At 37.9% G+C, this 20,285-nt stretch overlaps 1 protein-coding gene across 2 annotated transcripts in view; it reads right to left on the bottom strand.

Moving 5' to 3' along the window:
* Positions 4,694–20,285, bottom strand: part of LOC109713577 (glycerol-3-phosphate dehydrogenase SDP6, mitochondrial-like) — a 33,047-nt gene continuing 17,455 nt past the window's right edge. The window contains exons 3-7 of one of the 2 annotated variants that reach the window (XM_020237699.1): positions 12,172–12,503; positions 11,206–11,366; positions 6,044–6,302; positions 5,027–5,324; positions 4,694–4,948 (exon numbers count right to left, since the gene is read on the bottom strand). In XM_020237699.1, coding sequence (XP_020093288.1) covers positions 4,941–4,948; positions 5,027–5,324; positions 6,044–6,302; positions 11,206–11,366; positions 12,172–12,503 — 1,058 coding nt within the window. In that variant the 3' untranslated portion in view covers positions 4,694–4,940. The remainder of the gene's footprint in view (positions 4,949–5,026; positions 5,325–6,043; positions 6,303–11,205; positions 11,367–12,171; positions 12,504–20,285) is intronic. The other variant, XM_020237700.1, reaches the window with a different exon arrangement.

The raw sequence follows: 20,285 nt of genomic DNA, 5'->3' as shown, positions 1-20,285 counted from the left end.
TTTTTTTCTGCTTATTCGCCCTTCTCGAGGCCCTGCTACCTCACCCATGTAGCTTAGTTCATCGTCTAATTGAATGAAGCGGGTAGCATGCTACCTTTTTCTCAAAAAAAAAACAATATTCTATATACTATGTATACTGCGGGAGCTATCGCGGCACAGCTGTAGTGTTTGTTTGTTTTTTGATTTTTTGGTTCCTTTCAGGTTCAGTTAAAGAGTATTTCAGTAATTTTTAGAACCATAATCAAATAATTTGCAAAATATTGAGTAAAGGAGGATTTTTTTTTCTTTTTTTTTTTAAGATCTCACAGTACCATATATAAGATAATGAAATTCACAAATGCAACTCTCAGTTACCAGCAACCAGCCAAAAAAAAAATCTCTTTTTCTAGTTGTATCACTCTCAATCATATACGGCCGAATAGGTTAGATGCAAATATAAGTATAACATCTCCAAATACATAAATCCGTAATTACAGTGTATTTACAGCAAACATCAAACTAAATAGTCCAGTAAAATTTTTTTACAAGGATCAAATATAAAATATATAAAAGCAAATACTGAAGAGTAATAAATACAATTTTTAAGAAATGTTGCATGAAACAATATGTATCATTTTAAATTATAATTTTTTCAATGTATTTTTATATTTTCGAAACGATGCATAATGATATCATTAGATTAGGATTTTCTCTGTCATTCAAACTACTATTATTTTCAAACAAAATAAAAAATATATTTTAAAATATTTTAATGGTATTTTTTTTTTTACTTAGGATTCAAGTTTATAACATTGAAAAATATGCAATGAAGGAGCAAAGGGTAGGCTTTATTTATTTACTAAAATATAAAAAGTATAAGGGGCAATTGCTTATATATTCCTGAAAAGTTTCCGACTTTCCGATTTACCCACTTTAGAAGGCTAATATTGAAAATACACTTTCTACGTTCAAACCTATTTCTAATATACCCCTAGAGTTAAAATCTTATTGCTGTAAAATTACTATTTTGCCCTTTCAAAATATATCCTTCCATCATCACTGACTTTCTTATTTGCTCTTAAAGTTAGGGGCACAAAAAGTATTTTGACTTTTGGTCTTTTCCAATATACCCCTCTATCCTCACCAACATTTCTTATTTGCCCTTAAGTTAAGGGCAAAATTGGTATTTTAATTTTTTTTTAACTGTGGTAGATGTTTAACTCACGTTTAACCCAAGTTAACTTAACAGAAGATGGGTATTTTGCAATAATGGTGGAACATATAAAAAAGTATTTTAGAAAGAAAAAAAAAATAGAGGTAAATCGAATATTTTCAAACATATGAGCAGTATATAGGCAATTATCCCATATAAAAAATATATAAAACTTTCCAAAACCATGGACTATGTGATTCGGTTACCCAACCTTTTAAAATTTTGATTTTACTGTTCAACCTTTCAATTTGTTTGATTTAGATCAGTTAATGACAACTTGACTTTTAGGTTTTCCCTGGCCGAACCGGAGGCTTCGTTTATTATAGGTTGGAGACCATCGGTCTTGAGGAAGTTGTGAACGGAAGCCGAGAAGATTTCTAACAAAGGGATCCGCATCGGAGATAGCTGGAAAGGCGATTTTTGCCAACGGAATCTGCGGCGGAGGCGATTTCTGCAGGGTTTCTAGACATAGAAGCTCTAAGATCGACGAAAGAAGAAATTTGAAAGGGAAAGTGAGGGAGCTGTTAAATATTTCGACCAGACCAATCAAGAGGTGCCACATGTCCATAGAGCCCAAATCGAAGCAACAAAACGCTCGTGTGGAAGGACTGTTCAAATATCATCAGATGAAACATCGAGATGAACTCTGTTTTTGGCCGAGGAGCAATTGTTGATGCTAAATTTGGCTCGTCTAGGGTGATAAATAATCTGAGTTGTTGGTGTTTTGATGAGGAGATTAGCTTGAATCAGGAAAGAGAGGTCTTGGATTTGAAGTGAATGGGTGACATCGGCCGTCCGGCGTAAGGAAAGAGATAACCATGCCCGGAGATTTCAGGATTTGGCCAAGATTCTCGTGGACTCGGAGTCAGATTGGAAGAGGCAGAGGCTATGAATACCTCAAGTCAGGTCAGATGAGTAGAAAGGCCTTTTTTTTTTTTCCAAACATTCAAAAATCTAATTTATTTTCTTGAGAGACAGAAGAAGAGTAATAGAAGTACCCTTCGGTAGTTCTAGCTTTCGGTAGTTTAGTTCGAAGTTTCCAGTAGTAGTAGTGGTCGTTGTTTCTGCAGTAGTTTAGTCAGGGAGGTTCTGACAGTTTTTCACCTTCCGGCCCAAGTTCTAGGTTTCCTAGGCACTCAAATTCGACCGAGAGGTGACCATTTTCAGTAGTTTCAAAGTTTGGTCCAAGCCAAGCGGCCAAATGTAGCATTCTTTAGGAGGTCAAGTCCCAGCAGAGAACCCAGGTACAATCGCTTGCGGCTCCTTTCAGTGTAATTCTTTTAACTTCCACAATAAGGAGTTCGACTCATTATAGTTTGCAAACAAAATTTTTCTATCGATCTCTTCTGTGGGTTATGGTGGCCTGTGCATGGGCCGCTCATAGCACCTGTTGTTTAGGCCAAATTAGGTTCGAAGGGGTTCTTCAATCCTCCAATTTAANGATTTCACACAACAATAGTGAGATATACCATTCTGAACATCTTATCCCTGTATGTATGTATGCGAATTTTTCTGTAAGAGTTATGCTTTATTCAAAGCTGCGTTTTATTACCTTAATTTTGTTCCACGATTACAGGTTGCTCCTTTTAAGAGATTGAGAAGAGTTACCTTCGTTAACAGCGTGCCGAAATCAGTTTCGGGGAAAATCCTAAGGAGGGAACTCATTGAGAAAGTTAGATCAAAGTTATAGGAATTATATCTTTCTTAGTTCAGGCACAATGCGACAGCCCTTTATATCAACGAACGATTATAATGTCTTTGTTGTTTAATGGCATTGTGCAATAAAGATCATGGATCATATAGCGACGTCAGTGAAAATTTGAAGCTGGAAATTTAATTTCAAACTTGTATTCTAAATATAAATTGGAATGTGTGTGGAATAATTTTTTATTTCTTACTGATTCAATTTCCAATCTGGGGTTCTAATTTAAGATTGGATCAAAGAGCTGAACCAAACAGGCCCAAACTTATGACGAACAATATTCTTTAACTTCCACAATAAGGAGTTCGACTCATTATAGTTTGCAAACAAAATTTTTCTATCGATCTCTGTGGGTTATGGTGGCCTGTGCATGGGCCGCTCATAGCACCTGTTGTTTAGGCCAAATTAGGTTCGAAGGGGTTCTTCAATCCTCCAATTTAATTCCAGTTTGGCCTCGGTAGGCTAGTACTGTGGAGGGATCCGCTGATCATTCCGGCCCAAATATAATCCACATTATTTCTTTGGCCGTTGTGGATCTCCAGATCTCTCGGCCTGGTCGAGCGCGGGACAAAGTCGTTCCGCTATAGGCTCCAATGCCTGTAACCCCTAATATATGGAGGGTTGTTGGCTTGGAAGTTTTTGTCCGGAAAGTTTTCAGCTTGATTGTTCGGTTGGTGGCCGAACCTGCCGGTGTGATTCTCGACAATCACATTGTGCTGGTTCACGTTCTTTTCGGCTTGTTTCACCATTTGTTGCTACTGTACTAGAGGATGATTGTTGTTCGGCAGCTTCTGCTGCGGTAAGGCCTCAGCTCTGTAAGCCTCTCGACCATTCTCTACTTGGCGATCATTATGTCCATGACCACCCGACCTTACTATTGTATGTCCTGAGTGATGACCTCCATTCAGGCCTGGATGTCCAGCAAGGATGCCCTCATAGCCGCAAAGTCGCCAAAGGCTAATGCATCCGAAGCAGGCGGAGCTGTGGGAGGCCTCGGCGACACCGTGGCATCAGAGGCCCCCTCAAAATTGTTTGTTTGTCTGTTGTATGTTTTTCGAGGCGCTATTGTCAGTATTCTTTCAACTCCTTATATTCACTACGGCTGTCGAGGTCAAGATCTGTGCCCCTTTCTACGTGTCCTATTGTGTGTGCCAGAAATATATTTGCAAAATAAAATAAATTGAACTCCATTGCCGAAGTTAAAAGAATTACAATGAAGGAGCCTAAAGCGATTCATACTGAGTTCTCCGCTGGGACTTGGCTTCCTAAAGAATGCCACATTCAGCCGCTAGACTCGGGCCGAACTTAAAACTGCTGGAGAGGGTGATCTCTCAGTCGAATTGGAGAGCCCTAGAAACCTAGGACTTTCAGCTGAAAGCTGAAAAACTACCGAAACTCCCGACTAAACTACTGCATCAATAAAGACTACTATTAGAAACTCCCAAACGACTAACGATTGAAGCTGCCGAAGGCTACTTCTACCACTCTACTGTTTCTCAAGAAAGTGAATTTTATTTTTGAATGTTTGAAAAAAGGGTCCTTTCTGCTCACCTAACTTGATGTATTTACAACCTCTCCAATCCGACTCAAAATCGCCTGCATCTCATTTAGAAAATGAATCCCAATAATTTCGGCCAAACCCTAAAACTCTGGGATGGCTATCTCTTATCAAATGCCAAGCGGCTGAGATCATCCATCGCTCCTTCAATCTGATTGCCGAAATTTGGCGTCAACAACACCAAATCATGCTATTCAATAAGTGAGGACGGAAAAATATATTTTGCATACTTTATAAAGAATTTAAAGACCAACCTGTTAAAAGCTGTTTTTGGAGTAAAACCCAGGAACAAGTACAATCTCTTAAATTTCACCGTGATTTTATTACTAACCTCTCTATTTGTATCAATTGGCCAGCAAATGTACAAAAAGAAGATGTTTTTTCGCCATCAAAATGAATTGAATATCTTCAAAGCTGCCTCTTTAAATAGAATTGAATCCAAGTTGCGGAGCTTCTAATTATTTTTATTTGTTGAGAAGTTATTTAGATCACTTCCCTGAAAAAACACCAAAATAACAATATTAGCACACAATTTTTGAAGCAATAATACATTGAAGAAGGAAATATTGCTTACCAGCATGTTTTCCGTCTGTTAACTGTGCATTTTTGTATGATTTAAAAGTTTCTAAAAATTCTTTAGCTTTTTCAAGTTCTAGATTCTGTCGAGCCTTATCCCACTTGTGCTCGGAAGCTAAGATTTGAATTATGCGGGGAAGTGCCTGTCGTGCTGCATCAGTGTCAAGGAAAGCGAGCCGAGATCTCCGAGCAATGAAATCCACTGCAGTTTCGCAGTACTCGTTATGAGCACAATATGCGACCTCGGCCTCTAGATATGGGTATCCATGAGCGAGCCGCTTTCCTAGATTCTCATTCTACAAGAACAGAAGAGTTAGTAAGACAACATTAGAAAAAGGCTAAAATACAAAAAACCCTCAGAAAATACTCAAATCAATTAACCAATTTGCCTTCAATTACATAATTAATCGAAGAAGCAAAGAAGACTACAAAACAGTAAGGTTTGTAAAGATCTTTCCATGCAAAGATCTTTTCCATGCAAGTTGCTTGTTGCTTCTTTTCATATTAAATTCTAGATAGCTTACCGAGTCTCACTATGCTTGTCATCTTATATTTGCAATTTATCACGCTAATTTGACGTAACTAAACTTATTTTCAAAATAATCATATTTGTCACTCCTCTTTCCTCTCTACACAGCTGCAACAGAACCATAAATCCTGAGCAATTCTGCAATACTCGACTTCAAAGTATTTAAAGGGACTTTTTTTGAAGGGCATAATAGTCATTTAAGAAATGAACAGTCAAATTTTAATGGTCGACTAACATTAATAAAATTTGAGAAATCAAATGTAATTGTAAATTGTAAATTGTAAATTTAGAAAATACATATTATGATAATATCAACTTCAGAGGGATAAGTTGGTAATTTTCAAAACATGTAGGATAATTAATTTCTCCAGGTAAAAAAGATTATACTATTATGCAGAATTTTACAAGGGAAAGAAAAGGATGATACGAGCTGCTAATATACATGTGCATTTTTTGGACAAGCGCTATCTGGAAAAAATTTTCAACCTGTGCAATTGTAGCCACTCGTTCAGCCAAGGTCCCATAAGAATGAGACAAATGCTTCGAAACAGCAGTATCCATCACTGCAGGGATAACTTTTCCATTGCGTGCCTTCTTCATGCATATATAATGTTGTGAAAGAATAGCAAACAATGCTGGATCCCATCCATCTCCACCTACAATACGAAGGTGTTCAGTCACACAGCCATTAGTGGGCTTTAGCCTGCCTGATTTTATGGCTGCATCAACTGCATCTTCAGCCATGCTGTGTAAGAACATAGTGCAGAATCATATTATTGAATTTGTCACTACAATATTTGGGAACAACAACAATATGTAAAGGGACAAGGCCTTAATTTAATGCATAGTAAGATAACCGATCGAAAGCAATCTTTTGCATAACAAACCATTCAAGAAAATTCGTACTGCGGCAGAAGATGTTATGTTAGAACATTCAAACCATAGTTTGTGACATAATAATTTTGTTTGGAAGGACAAAGTATGAAGTGAGCCATCTCTGATAATATCAAGAGAGAACTTACTAAGAAACATCAGAAGCATGCTCGTCTCCATAATTTGTAGCCGGCCATTATGAGTACCAAAATCAGCTAGCTGTCATTAGAGGTGGCTTGTAGTTCAATGTTTTGTCACATTGTCAGTGATGGATGACGTAATTTATACATTTATAAAACTTCAAACCTACTAATTGCAGCTTCTAAAGAACAAGATTAGCCCCAAATTTAACCAATCTAAACATCAAGAACTAAAAATAACTTATCCCAAACTAGTACAATGAAAGCTAATATTGTCTACAATAAATTTCCTCAATGCTACAATAGTCAAGACTAAATATGGCTTGGTCTGAGTTGAAACTGTCGAATGATTGCATATAATTGAATCCAACCCACAACGCACACACGCTTCTACTTTTTCTGATCTTCAGAGAAACAACATTACAGGGGAAAAGGAAAATAGCATATTCATGCAACGAAGTCCAGAATCTAGTTTAATGGACAGATTATGCTTGTGGCTCACTTATGCTATCCACCCTCCTAGGCTGATATTAAGTAAATATGGAATACATTAAGAAATATGACATAATGTTCTTTCTTTGAAGGACCTTTTAGCCAATGTTCAACTTTGCTATGCTGCTCGCACATTTTATCTTGGTAGGATGTAACGACCCGACCTGCCAGCATAATAACTCATTGAGCCCAAAAGATCAGTCCAAAATGCTTAAGCCCAGTTATTATTACTATAATGGAGGCCCTATATATTCCAACAAAATTTATTTTTCTATTCGATGTGGGACTATTGGGGCGTTACAAACTCCCCATGTTTAAATCCTGATGCCCTCGTCAGGTGTTTAAATCCTGATGCCCTCGTCAGGTCCATAACCAGATCAAAGACATACAAAACAGAATTACCAGACGATGTGGGCTACTAGTGGTGGCTCCTGCAGGTTTAAGAGGTGGCTCCCACCAAACCCGTTGGTGTAGCACTTTGCCCCGCATAGCACTTAACTCTCAAACTTTCGGCCGGTATTCGGCTATGATACCAATTGTAATGACCCGACCTGCTAGCAATAATAACTCGTAAGACCCAAACCACCGACCCAAAATGCTTAAGCCCAGTTATTATTCTTTGAGTAGAAGTCTCTTATAATCCAATCATAATTATTTTTCTATCCGATGTGGGACGACATATAGACCAAAATAGCACTTGCTCTCACACTTCCGGCCGGTATTCGGCTTTGACACCAATTGCAACTACCCGACCCGCTAGCAATAATAACTCGTTAGGCCCAAACCACTAGCTCAAAATGCTTAATCCAAGTTATTATTGCTAGGGTGGAGGCGTCATATAATCCAATCAGAATCATTTTTTCATCTGATGTAGGACTATTGGATGTTATAGACTCCTCCCATTTAGACACTAACGTTCTCGTCAGGTCCAAATCAGACCACAAATGCATAATAGAATTACCAGACGATGTGAGATTCTAGAGGTGGCTCCTACGGGTTCAAGAGGTGACTCTCACCAAATCCGTGGGTGTAGCACTTTGTCCCGCATAGCATTTAGCTCTCACACTTTCGGCTGGTATCCGACCTTGATACCAATTGTAACGACCCTACTAGCTAGAAATAATAACTCGTTGAGCCTAAAACATCGGCTCAAAATGCTTAAGCCCAATTATTATTATTAGAATTGAGGCCTCATATAGTCCCATCAGAATCATTTTCTCATCCTATTTGGTATATTGGGGCATTACAAACTCCTCCTGTTTAGACCCTGACGTTCTCGTCAGGTCCATACCCGGTGTCAGATTCTAGAGGTGGCTCCTACGGGCTCTAGAGATAGCTCCCACCAAACCCGTTGGTGTAGCACTTTGCCCGGCATAGCACTTAGCACTCACACTTCTGGCTGGTATTTGGCTATGATACTTGATACCAATTGTAACGACCCGAAATGCTAGCAATAATAACTCGTTAGACCCAAACCACCGGTTCAAAATGTTTAAGCCCAGTTATTATTATTATAGCAGAAGTCTCTTATAATCCAATCAAAATTATTTTTTCATCCGATATGGGACAACATATAGACCAAAATAGCACTTAGCTCTCACATTTTCAGTTGGTATTCGGCTCTAATACCAATTGCAACTACTCGACCCGCTAGCAATAATAACTCGTTGGGCCCAAATCACTGGCCTAAAATGCTTAAATTATTATTACTAGGGTGAAGGCCTCACATAATCCACTCAGCTTATCCGATGTTGGACTATTGGGGTATTACAGACCCCCTCTTTTTAGATCCTGACGTCCTCGTTAGGGATGTAGGCCAGAATTACCAAGTGATGTGAGACTCTAGATATGGCTCCTACGGGTTCAAGAGGTGGCTCCCACTAAATCCGTTGGTGTAGCATTTTGTCCCGCATAGCACTTAGCTCTCACACTTTCGGTTGATATTCGGCTATGATACCAATTGTAAAGAACCGACCTGCTAGCAATAATAACTCATTGGACCTAACCCACCGGCCCAAAATGTTTAAGCCTAGTTATTATTATTAGGATAGAGGTCTCTTATAATCCAATCGGAATTACTTTTTTATCTGATGTGGGCCGACATATATACTAGAATAGCATTTAGCTCTCACACTGCTGGCTGGTATTCGGCTCCGATACCAATTGCAACTACCCGACCCGCTAGCAATAATAACTCAATGGGCCCAAACCACTAGCCCAAAATGCTTAAGCCAAGTTATTATTACTAGGGTGGAGACCTCATATAATCCAATCAGAATCATTTTCTCATCTGATGTGGGACTATTGGGGTGTTAAAGATTCCCCCGTTTAGACCTTGACGTCCTCATCAGGTTCAAATCAGATCACAGATATAGAACAGAATCACCAGGCGATGTGAGATTCTAGAGGTGACTCCCATCAAATCCGTTGGTGCAACACTTTGTCCCACATAGCACTTAGCTTTCACACTTTCGGCTAGTATCCGGCTCTGATACCAATTGTAACGATCCGACTCGCTAGCAATAATAACTCGTTGAACCCAAACAAATCAGCCCAAAATACTTAAACACAGTTATTATTACTAGAATGAAGGCATCATATATTCCCATCAAAATTATTTTCTCATCTGATGTGGGACTATTGGCGCGTTACAAACTCCCCCTGTTTAGATACTGACGTCCTAGTCAGGTCCATACCTAGATCACCGACATGCAGACCAGAATTACTAGGCGATGTGAGATTCTGGAGGTGGCTCCTACAGGTTCAAGAGGTGGCTCGCACCAAGCCCATTGCTGTAGTAGTTTGCCCCGTATAGCATTTAGCTTTCACACTTCCGGCTAGTATTCGGCTTTGATACCAATTGTGACGACCGACCCACAAGTAATAATAACTCGTTAGACCCAAACCACTAGCCCAAAATTCTTAAGCTCAGTTATTATTATTATGGTAGAGGTCTTATAATCCAATCAGAATTATTTTCCTATCTCACACTTCCGGCTGGTATTCGGCTCTAATACCAATTACAACTATCCGACCCACTAGCAATAATGACTCGTTGGGCCAAAATCATTGGCCCAAAATGCTTAAGCCAAATTATTATTACTAGGGTGGAGGCCTCATATAATCCAATCAGAATCATTTTTTCATCCGATATGAAGCTATTGGGTGTTACATAGGAAATGTGGTTTGTATTTCACCAATTTAATTACTCCAACTTAGAAAATAGTTGCCTTGAAATAATTTACATTGTCATGTTCTAGCAACAATCCTTGAATAGCCTTGAAGTCTCTCTGCTTTTACAAATTTACTCATTTCTGTTTATCTGCTATGTGATATATCACCCACAAATCTTGAATGCTTCCAGTGATGCAAGGAAATGTGATAGAATCTATAATTTTACAAACAACGAAGGAGATAATAGACCTGTTGAGCTAATTATATTGGGCCTATTTGTTATTTGGGCCTTATTATTTGGGCTATGTAATTTGGTGAAGTCAAAATCTTCTCTTTCTATATTTTTTTATTATGTATGTGGGCCCCCTATTTGTAAGGCTTTGGATCATGATTCTTTCGATCAAAAGGCCCATATTGATAGCTTCGGAGCTAAAGTGGGATATTAGAATATTAGAGAGAAAAGAAGAGAGAGAACTAAAGAGTGAGAAAAGAAATATGAGAAAAGAGAGGACCCTAGAGCTTAGTTTTGATCTTAGTTCTATCAAGGAGATGAGATCTTCCTTGTGAAGTGTGGTTTACACCATTTGGATAGAGCTAGATATTGTTGGAGCTCCTTTTTATACCTTAGAGTTAAAGGTGATATTTCTCCCATTTAAATCTTTCTTATAATCTTCAAGTTTATAGTGGAAGCTTCTTTTGCATTGTTCTTTCGTGGATGTAGGCTTAGCCGAACCACGTAAATCCTTGTGTTCTTGTGATTTTGTTTATTTTGTTATTGCTCTTGTGATTGATTCTCAATTAGATGCTTATAGAGAGTGCGTTGTGAAATTGCTCACCAACAAGCGTTTATGAAAATGCCATCAATACATTTCATCCTCATTTTACAACAAGACCATTACAAGAACTCCAAGGAAGAGATTTCCCACAAAAATAATATGAAACAAAATAAATTATTAGTGACCTTCTTACCTTCTATATGTTGTCCATTTTCCACCTGTAATTGTGACAAGACCAAGATAATCTTCCAATACAACATGATCTCTAGAAATACTTCCAGTATCTTTTGCAGAGGGATCTGTAACCAACGGGCGTATACCGCTCCATGCAGAAAGAATATCTGACCGCCTTACCTGAAGTGTGCTCCCCAAAAAAAAAAAGTTCAAGAACTATCAGCCCACACATGTATTTCTAATTTCATCAATGCAACAAATTATATGAGTCTGAGAAGAACAAGGGTTACAAAATGTGGAAATCTAATTTCCTCCCAATTTCAATAGACAACTTCAAAACATCCAAATAATACAACAAGGGTTTGAAAAAAATTCTATGCTTTCGTAGTTCGGAAAGAATATAAAAGAAAGAAGAGCTTTTGGCCATGCAATCGGCACAATGGTTATTTTGCATCAATAACATTTTGGCACGCAAAGTGTTGTTCAGTAGCTTAATCCTTGCCTTGGACTCTTCCAAAAAGGACAGATGCTTTGGATTATTCTTACTAGAATTCATATGCAAACTAAAGTAATTTGCCGTCAAACTGTTATGGTTGAAAGGGGAAGCATTCGGTAGTAACTTACTAAAACGACTCTTCCAACTATCTCAGCCCACACCCATCTCAAAACCAACAAAAAATGAAGTAAAAAAAACACCACCAAAACAGAAGATATAAATAGAGAATAGTTTCGGCCATAATGTTGCAAGGTTTTTTATTGCAAGTCAAAATGATCAATCAATATCACAAGATTGATTATCATGGTTGACAAGTTTTCACCCACGAATGCTCTGGAGTGAAATGCTACTCTTTGCTGCACCAAGCCAGCATCACCCATTCGGCTGATCATCCAATGTGAACTAGATACTTACAAGTACATTAATATTTTTAAGTACAAACCAATTGATTTTCTAAAGGAAAAAATATAGTGTAGCCAATGCACAAACCTGAATTTTAAGATAATCAGAGATAGCATCCAATATAAATTGTATCTCATCTTCACGAGGTTCTGGAAGCATTGTTATTGTAGTGCTAGAATCGGTTGTACCAGCAACTGTCTTTCCCAACCAGGGCAACAAGAATGCGATGCGACCATCCTTAGTCTTGGGAACAATAAGTCCCATCCCTTCAGGAGAATAATAATCAGGAAGAACTATATGCACGCCACTACTCGGACATATCATAAGTGGTGCATCCTTGTCAGCCATTTTCCTTACAGAGTCACAAAATGGCCCAGCTGCATTGACAATAACCCTCGCAAATGTATCAAACTCTTTGCCTGATAGAGATTAACAGGTGTTAAGGTCCTTGGATTAACAGGTATTAAGGTACTTGACAATTAAAATGATTTGCTTATCATATATGCAGAATGTAGGCATGTAGGTATCTATATTAATAGTGATAATGCATTTGTTGATCATCATCAAACAATAGAAAAATTTTATGTTGTTGCTATCAAACAAATTAAATATGTGTCTATGCATGATGGACTAAACACTTAATCCTCCACATAGCATTATAAGCTCCATTGAAACAGACAAAAACATCTGGAAGCCAAGACAGATAAAGTCTTCACTGTATATTACATTAATATCCAGCTCCTCCTCTGCAAAATCTAACTCACTGCATCATTCAAAAGCGTTTGTTGTAATGACTATATACTATCAGCACTATGCTGCAATAACTATACACCATCAGCACCAGCCAACACACATAAAGACAACTATCAACTATGCACTATGCAAATATGTGTAAAATCTAGCCAAAGCAATCCAACTCCACAACCATAAAGTTGATAGGGTAATATAGGAAAGATGATTCTTCCCTAAGGGAGGGAAAATAAGGACAATCAAGTTAGTAGAGAACTAGAAGCTATAATGGCGCCTACAGTTCGGCGTAAGCTAAAATGAAAATGATATACTAAGTTCCATCAATATTATACTGATGCGAAATTTGAGTATAAATTTCATTACATGCAATTAAGTTTAATTAAATGCATATCGCGTATGTTGCGTATGAACCAAAAGAAAGAAAAAAAGGGTCCCAGGTACCAATTAAAGAATAGATTGATAAAACATGAAAAGCAACAGCTGATGTGATATTTATATTACATAATAACGAAAATGAAATTCATTAATTCATTCATTATTTTCCTAGAATTCATTTAACCATATTAGTTAATTTTATTGAACCTCGATTATGAGCAGAAATATGTCCAAAACAGAATAAAATTTAAATCATTTATCAGTCTCTTACATCTATCAATCTCTCAATTTAGCTTTAAACAATTAAGAGTTTGTAAAAGTATTACGTAAGTGTTCTAGGACTAAATATTTATGCCACTTACAAACTATAAAAAATGCAAACATGTAACTCATAGAAGATCCAAGTGTGATTTGTTATTTTCAGGCGCTCAAAAAAGTTTCACCTTCCTCATATGTCAAAATAGGAAAGTAGAAAATGTAGTATCTATTAATAATCATCATTAGTAGCAAGGCAAGATTATCTGTTTGTTACAACAAAAGTGAAAAGAGATCTAGTTTGGTGGGCATGAAAATATCAAAAGAGAAACAAGAAAGAGAGAAGAAAAATAAACCACACAAATATTAACGTTGTTTCGCCACTGGCCTATGTCCATGGCTGAAGATGAAAACTTTTATTACTAGCGAAGCCGGGATACAAATTATCTCTCTCTAAAGACCCAAGGCTCGGCTTCTCACACTTGATGTGCTTTATCGTGTACAGCCGAAAATCACTTGATGTGCTTTATCGTGTACAGCCGAAAATCACGTCCGTAGAAGACTCTCATGGCTCGGCTTCTCACACCACTTGCTCTGCTCGGCTTGGCTTGGCTCTATCTTTCCGATATGTAAGGACCACAACTCTCAGCCTTTCCTCCAGAGCACAATGAATCATGCTTTAATTAGTTTGATGTGGCCGTAGTATGCATTATATAATGCATGCCCCCAATGTAGAGTCTAATCAGAATTCATAGTTCAATTGGAATCTTAATTAAACTCTACTTATTCTTAATAAATCTAAATCTCATCCTATTTTAATTTAATTACAATTTGACCGATTTAGATAAACTACAAATCTAACTACAATCTAACAATCTCCACCTTAGTTTGATTTGTAGTTCTCAACCATTGCGCTGGGCCCACCATAGAAAACTCCACCTTGACTTGAATTTTCCACCTTCTCCACCAAAACCACAAAGGGGTCATCAAGTGCTACTGTAGACACCGACGAGATTCATGCAATGCTTGAACTAAGTCAATAGGAAAATCTTAGTCAACATATCCGCTAGATTGTTTACAATGCCTACCTTCCTTACGACAACATCACCATGTGTTAGCACATTACGAAAGAAGTGTTACTTGACATCAACATGTTTCGTTCTCTTATAAAGCATTTGATCTTTAAAAATATGTATAGCACTTTCGTTGTCATAGTGGATGACAGCCGTCCCCTGACTAGAAGTAAGCTCTTCGTATAAGCCTCTCAAACCAACTGTACTCTGTCTAAGTGGTAGATAAAGCAATAATAAAGCAATAATAGACTGGAAAGTAGCTTTCCAACTAATAGAGCAACCACCAAGCAAGAAAATGTATCCGGTAAGTGATCTTCAACTATCCAAATCGTTTGTAAAATTTAAATTAACAATACCGACTAAAAAGTCATCAGATCTCCCAAAGTCCAAACATACATCAAAAGTTTCTCTAAGTATCTAAGAATCCATTTCACAGCTTGCTAATGTGTGTCGCGATCAGCCATATATCTACTCACAAAATTGACAATGTATGAAATATCAAGACAGGTGTAGATCATTGCACGCATGGTAACAACCCGACCAACTAGCAATAATATCTCGTTGGGCCCAAACCACCGGCTCAAAATGCTTAAGCTCAGTTATTATTACTAAGGTGCATGACCTCATATATTCCTAATCAGAACCCCTTTCCCATTCGGCGTGGAACTATTGAGGCGTTACACACTCTCCCCTTTAGACCCTACCTTCCTCGTTAAGTCCAAACCAGATCACAAACATATAGATCAGAATTACCAGGCGATGTAAGATTCTAGAGATGGCTCCTACAGGTTCAAGAGCTGGCTCTCACCAAATCCATGGTGTAGCACTTTGCCCCGCATAGTACTTAGCTCGTACATTTCCGATTGGTATTCGTCTCTGATACCAATTGTAACAACCCGACCAACTAGTAATAATAACTCGTTGGATCCAAACCACCGGTCCAAGATACTTAGGCTTAGTTATTATTATTAGGGAGCTTAGGGAGCAAGACCTTATATATTCCTAATCAAAACCCCTTTCCTATCCGATGTGAGACTATTGGAGCGTTACACACATAAGACTTCCAATTGCACTAGAGTAAGGAATATGTGACAAGTACCTCTCATTCTCAACCGACTCTGGTGACAAAGTAGCCGAAAGCCTACAATGAGCAGCAAACGGGATACTCACAGACTTAGCATTTTTCATTCCAAAACACTCGAAAACTTTCTCATTGTGTTTCTTCTTATTCAAATATAATCTTCCTTACTTCTGATCTCTAAGAATCTCCATATCGAGAATCTTCTTAGCTGCTCCTAAGTCCTTCATCTCAAATTCGTGATTAAACCTACTTTTTTAACTTGTTAATTTCAAACAAGTCTTTGGAAGCAATAAGCATATTGTAAATGAGGGCGAAGTACCCTCAGCATTTCGAGAGCTAAGGTATGCTAAGTTTAGAGGACTAAACTTCTTATTAGGAGGGGAGGATGTAACACTCCATATTTTTGTACCTCCTGTTTTGACCACTATTCTTTTAATTTTGGACCTTCACGTAAATATTAAAAGTATAGGGGCTTGGCAACATATTGTGTAATTAATCCCTAACTACCTTTGTTCTCTTTTCCTATTCATCACAGCAACCACCTCTCTCCCTCGCACGACTCTCTCTCCACCTTGCATCCGTACGCCTTTCACCCGCACGCTCAAGCACATGCGCGCAACGCCGACGAATCACTATCGTCACCGTCATCCATAGCTGCTGCTGTACCAATCCTCATCTATCGAAATTTTCGGTTCGCCGTCAACGACATCTCGTCGTCGTCGTCGTCGTCGTTTCTATCTTTAAGATGGTTCCTTCTTTTTCATTTTTGTCCCTACACCTATTCTTGAGAGCACCTAATTTTTTATCCATGTTTATGTGATTATTTCTAAGTGTTCTTCTTTTGATGATTAGTGTTAAAATCATTCAATTCTGATTTCTATCGATCTAGATTTAGATTGACCATATTATTAATTTTTTTATCCTGTATTCGCCATGTGATTTAGTTATATAAATTTTGCACATTCTACATACTTTTAGGAATGCCCTCTACATATTCGATAAAATGCCTAATAGAGGGCGAATTTCGTTTTTGTTTCCAATTTTGATCCTAACTTATTGTAGATTGTAAAATTATCGAACATTAAGACCTTCGTTTATTAATTAAAATTTCGTTCATATTATCTTGCTTCTTTGAATAGTTCAATCTTTGAAACTCTTCATCTTAGTGATTGCTAGTTGAATTTCTTTGGGCTTATCATTCTAATTCTCTTTCGTGGTCCGTCTCGACCTTTTTGCATGCATTTGTAATCGACATTGTCAACCCATGTAAGCCAATCCGAATTTAAATTTTTGTATAAAATTTTCTTCTCTTCTAAATACATATGTCCTCTTTGTAATTTTATTTTGAGTAGCTTATAGAGAATCATATTGCTCTATTTTAGGTTTCCGGTGATTGATTTTCTGTGCAATTTACGACTGGATAGCTTCTTAGCTTTGAAGCTGCTTTAAGGTACGCAACCGGACACTCGTTAGTTTTTTGTAAAATATAGAAAAATATTCTGATTGTATAGAAATTTCTATTTTGTAGATTTCAAAATTAAGGGTTAAGTGTATTATCACATATTTTTTAAATCAGTTTTGAGTGACAGGTTCTTTTAGCAAAAGAATTTTGAGATTTAATAATCTGTTCTGTAATTAGTGACTGGATAAGTGTTTATGTCTCTTGGTATTCTGCTATACAAATATTAGCCATGTCGACATGTATTCTGTTACAGAAGCTAACTTCGTCTCTATATTGCACCTTCAGGTGCTTGCGCCTATCCGTACCTCTATTCTGTATTTGCACTTTCGAACGCCTCTGTTCTATATATGCACCCCCGAGTGCCTCTGTTCTATTTTGCGCCTTCAGGTGCCTCTGGATCTCGTCAACGGATCATACTATATAGTTAGTTATCGGAGACTTAAAATTTTTTATTTTGTTGATTTGCTAAAAGAGGAAATACTTTGTAATTTCTAGTTCCTATTTGATCTGAATTTTAAATTTCGATAATCTTTGTTTTTTGAAATTTTGCAAATTCAAAACCAGTCACTTAAATTAATTTTTTGTATGAAAATTTACTTCAGAGCATTTATTATATATTTATTTGAATGCTTAATTTGATTAATGTGGTGTATGGTTGCTTACCCAGGTACAGAGACTAATTTGTCGAGCGGGGCCGGGACTGAGTGAACGTTAGATGTAGTTAGTGTTTGATTTTAGTTTCTTGTGTTTTTATGTCTAGTATATTTAGATGTGAATATTTTTTGGACTTCATAAACGATCATTTGTTTATCTGCTTCTATTTCGTTATTTTTGTGTACCCACATTTTGTTAATTATGGTATTCAGTGGACCGAATTTTCTTTTGTATTCCGCAGTTTAGTTTTATATATGTTAGAATTCATTTTGATTCTAGTTGAAATTCAATTGTTAGTCTCATCTTTTGACTCTTTGGATTTAATGAAAAATTCTGTGATCACCATTTTGCATGTTTTCTGTTTGGTTCTGTAGCCTTGCATATTTACTAATTTAGTAAGTATGCAGCGTCTGTTATGCCTCGGGTTTGGAGCGTGACGCATATTGTCAACATAAAGCAACAAATAAATGAAAAATGCCATCATCAAGCTTCCTAAAATAAACACAACTCACTCCTCCTTGAGTAGCCACAACCAATCATAAATGAGTTAAATCGCTTATACCACTGCCAAGGAGACTATTTCAAACCATATAATAATTTCTTTAACAAGCAGACATGATCTTCTTTCCTTGAACAAAAAAACCATCAGGCTGATGCATATTAGTTTGTTCTTTAAGCTCGCCATGCAAAAATGTTGTTTCCAAATCAAGCTGCTCCAACTCCATATTATGAGTAGCGACTAAAGAGAGCAAAATACGAAGAGCTATGTTTGACAAGAAGTGGAAAAAAATATCATTAGAATCAACACCCTCTATCTAACTAGAGCCCTTTGTAACCAATCTTGCTTTGTATATAGTATTTTCAACACTTGGGGTACCTTCTTTTTTCTTGAAGATTCATTTCCAACTGACAATTTTCTTTCCTTCAGTGGCTTCACCAACTCCCACGTGTGGTTTTTGCGGAGAGACTCTTATCTCTTTATTTATAACAATTTGTTTTGCTTAGCGTTAGAAATAGCTTCTGTGTAAGGGGAAGACTCAACAGTATTGAGAAGATTTATTGTAACCACTCCACATCATCCTAACTGTCAAGTATTTCTTTAGCAAGGTGTTGCAACAACTTAAGTATTTATGAAATTTAAAGTGATTCTGTTGTAATCTCAACCAATGTATTCTAATATAAATCACTAACACCTCCAAGAGAGGATAGAGGTCATCTTTTCAAATTATTTATTCTATTACATGGGATCAAAGCCTTTGTTTCACAACCTCTTATTTAGATGGCCATCGCCTCCCCTTCCTCCAACCCCATGCATATTATGAATGTCCCTCTCACCCAGCTCCGTCAAGACAATTATATCAACCGGAAGACAAAGTGCCTTCCTATCCAACAGAGCCTTGAGCTAATAAGCATTGTGGATGGTACGGAACCATGTCCTTCCAAGTTCGTACCTGCTGCCCTCTCAGTTGCCAATGATCCTCCCACTCCACCAACTCTCAACCCAACGTATCTAAACTGGATAAAAAGAGACCAACAGGTCCTTGCTTGGTTGGCAAACTCTCTTCATGACTCTTTGCTAACTCTTGTAGCAGGTCTTATTAATACATCTCGGGACGTCTGTGAAGCTCTCTCTCATGCCTTCAAGTCCACCTCGGGTGCACGCGCTCTTCACTTGCGATCCTGCTTTCTTTCAATGAAGAAAGGCTCCTCTACAATCACTGAATACATTCAGGAGGTAAAACAGCTCGCCGACAGCATATGAAGTCCATTGGTCAGTCCATACCCAAGATTAAGCTCATTCTCCAAGTTCTTGCGGGCCTTGGTAAACTACTCTCACGATGACGTCCATGGGCTTCTCCTTGCCAATGAACATTTTATGCAGCATTAGGCAACCCTCACCTCAAAGGTCCCCTTCCCGTCAGCGCACGAGGCAGTGTGTACCTCTTTGTCTACAACTCCCAACATGCATCAACAACAGAATGCTGCTCCACAATCCTCCTCGGAATATTATCCCACCGCACGTCCCAATTGTAGCCGGGGGCACGGTCGATCATAGCAGCGCAATGGTCCCTACTGTCAACTTTCGTGGACAAGCCAGGTCATTATGTCTCAATGTGTCCACTGGTTTGATCCAAACTTCACTTATAATGCTACCCCGACCAATGCTCCTATTCTTCCAACGCCAACTGTTCATCAAGCACAGATGGTGCCCATTGTCCCTACTTTTAACCGCCCACTTTCAGATGCTACGTGGTTCCCCGACTCAGGTGCGACGCATCACATCACGCCCAATTACAATCAGCTACAGCACCCGACGCCCTATCATAGGAATGGCAAGGTTCAAGGTGGTGACGGTGCAGGTTTGTCTATATCTTATATTGGGGCTGCCACCCTTTTTTCCTCTTCCCATCCTCTTTCTCTTTGCCATGTTTTACATGTTCCGCAAATCACACGTAACCTTCTCTCTGTCCAACAATTTACTCGTGACAATAACGTTATTGTCGAGTTTCATCCATCCTTTTTTCTTGTGACGGATCTCCTCTCCGGGATG

The sequence above is a fragment of the Ananas comosus genome, linkage group 8 (assembly GCF_001540865.1).
Source record: "Ananas comosus cultivar F153 linkage group 8, ASM154086v1, whole genome shotgun sequence".
NCBI classification, from domain to species: domain Eukaryota; kingdom Viridiplantae; phylum Streptophyta; class Magnoliopsida; order Poales; family Bromeliaceae; genus Ananas; species Ananas comosus.
This window is presented reverse-complemented; position numbering and strand designations above follow the sequence as displayed.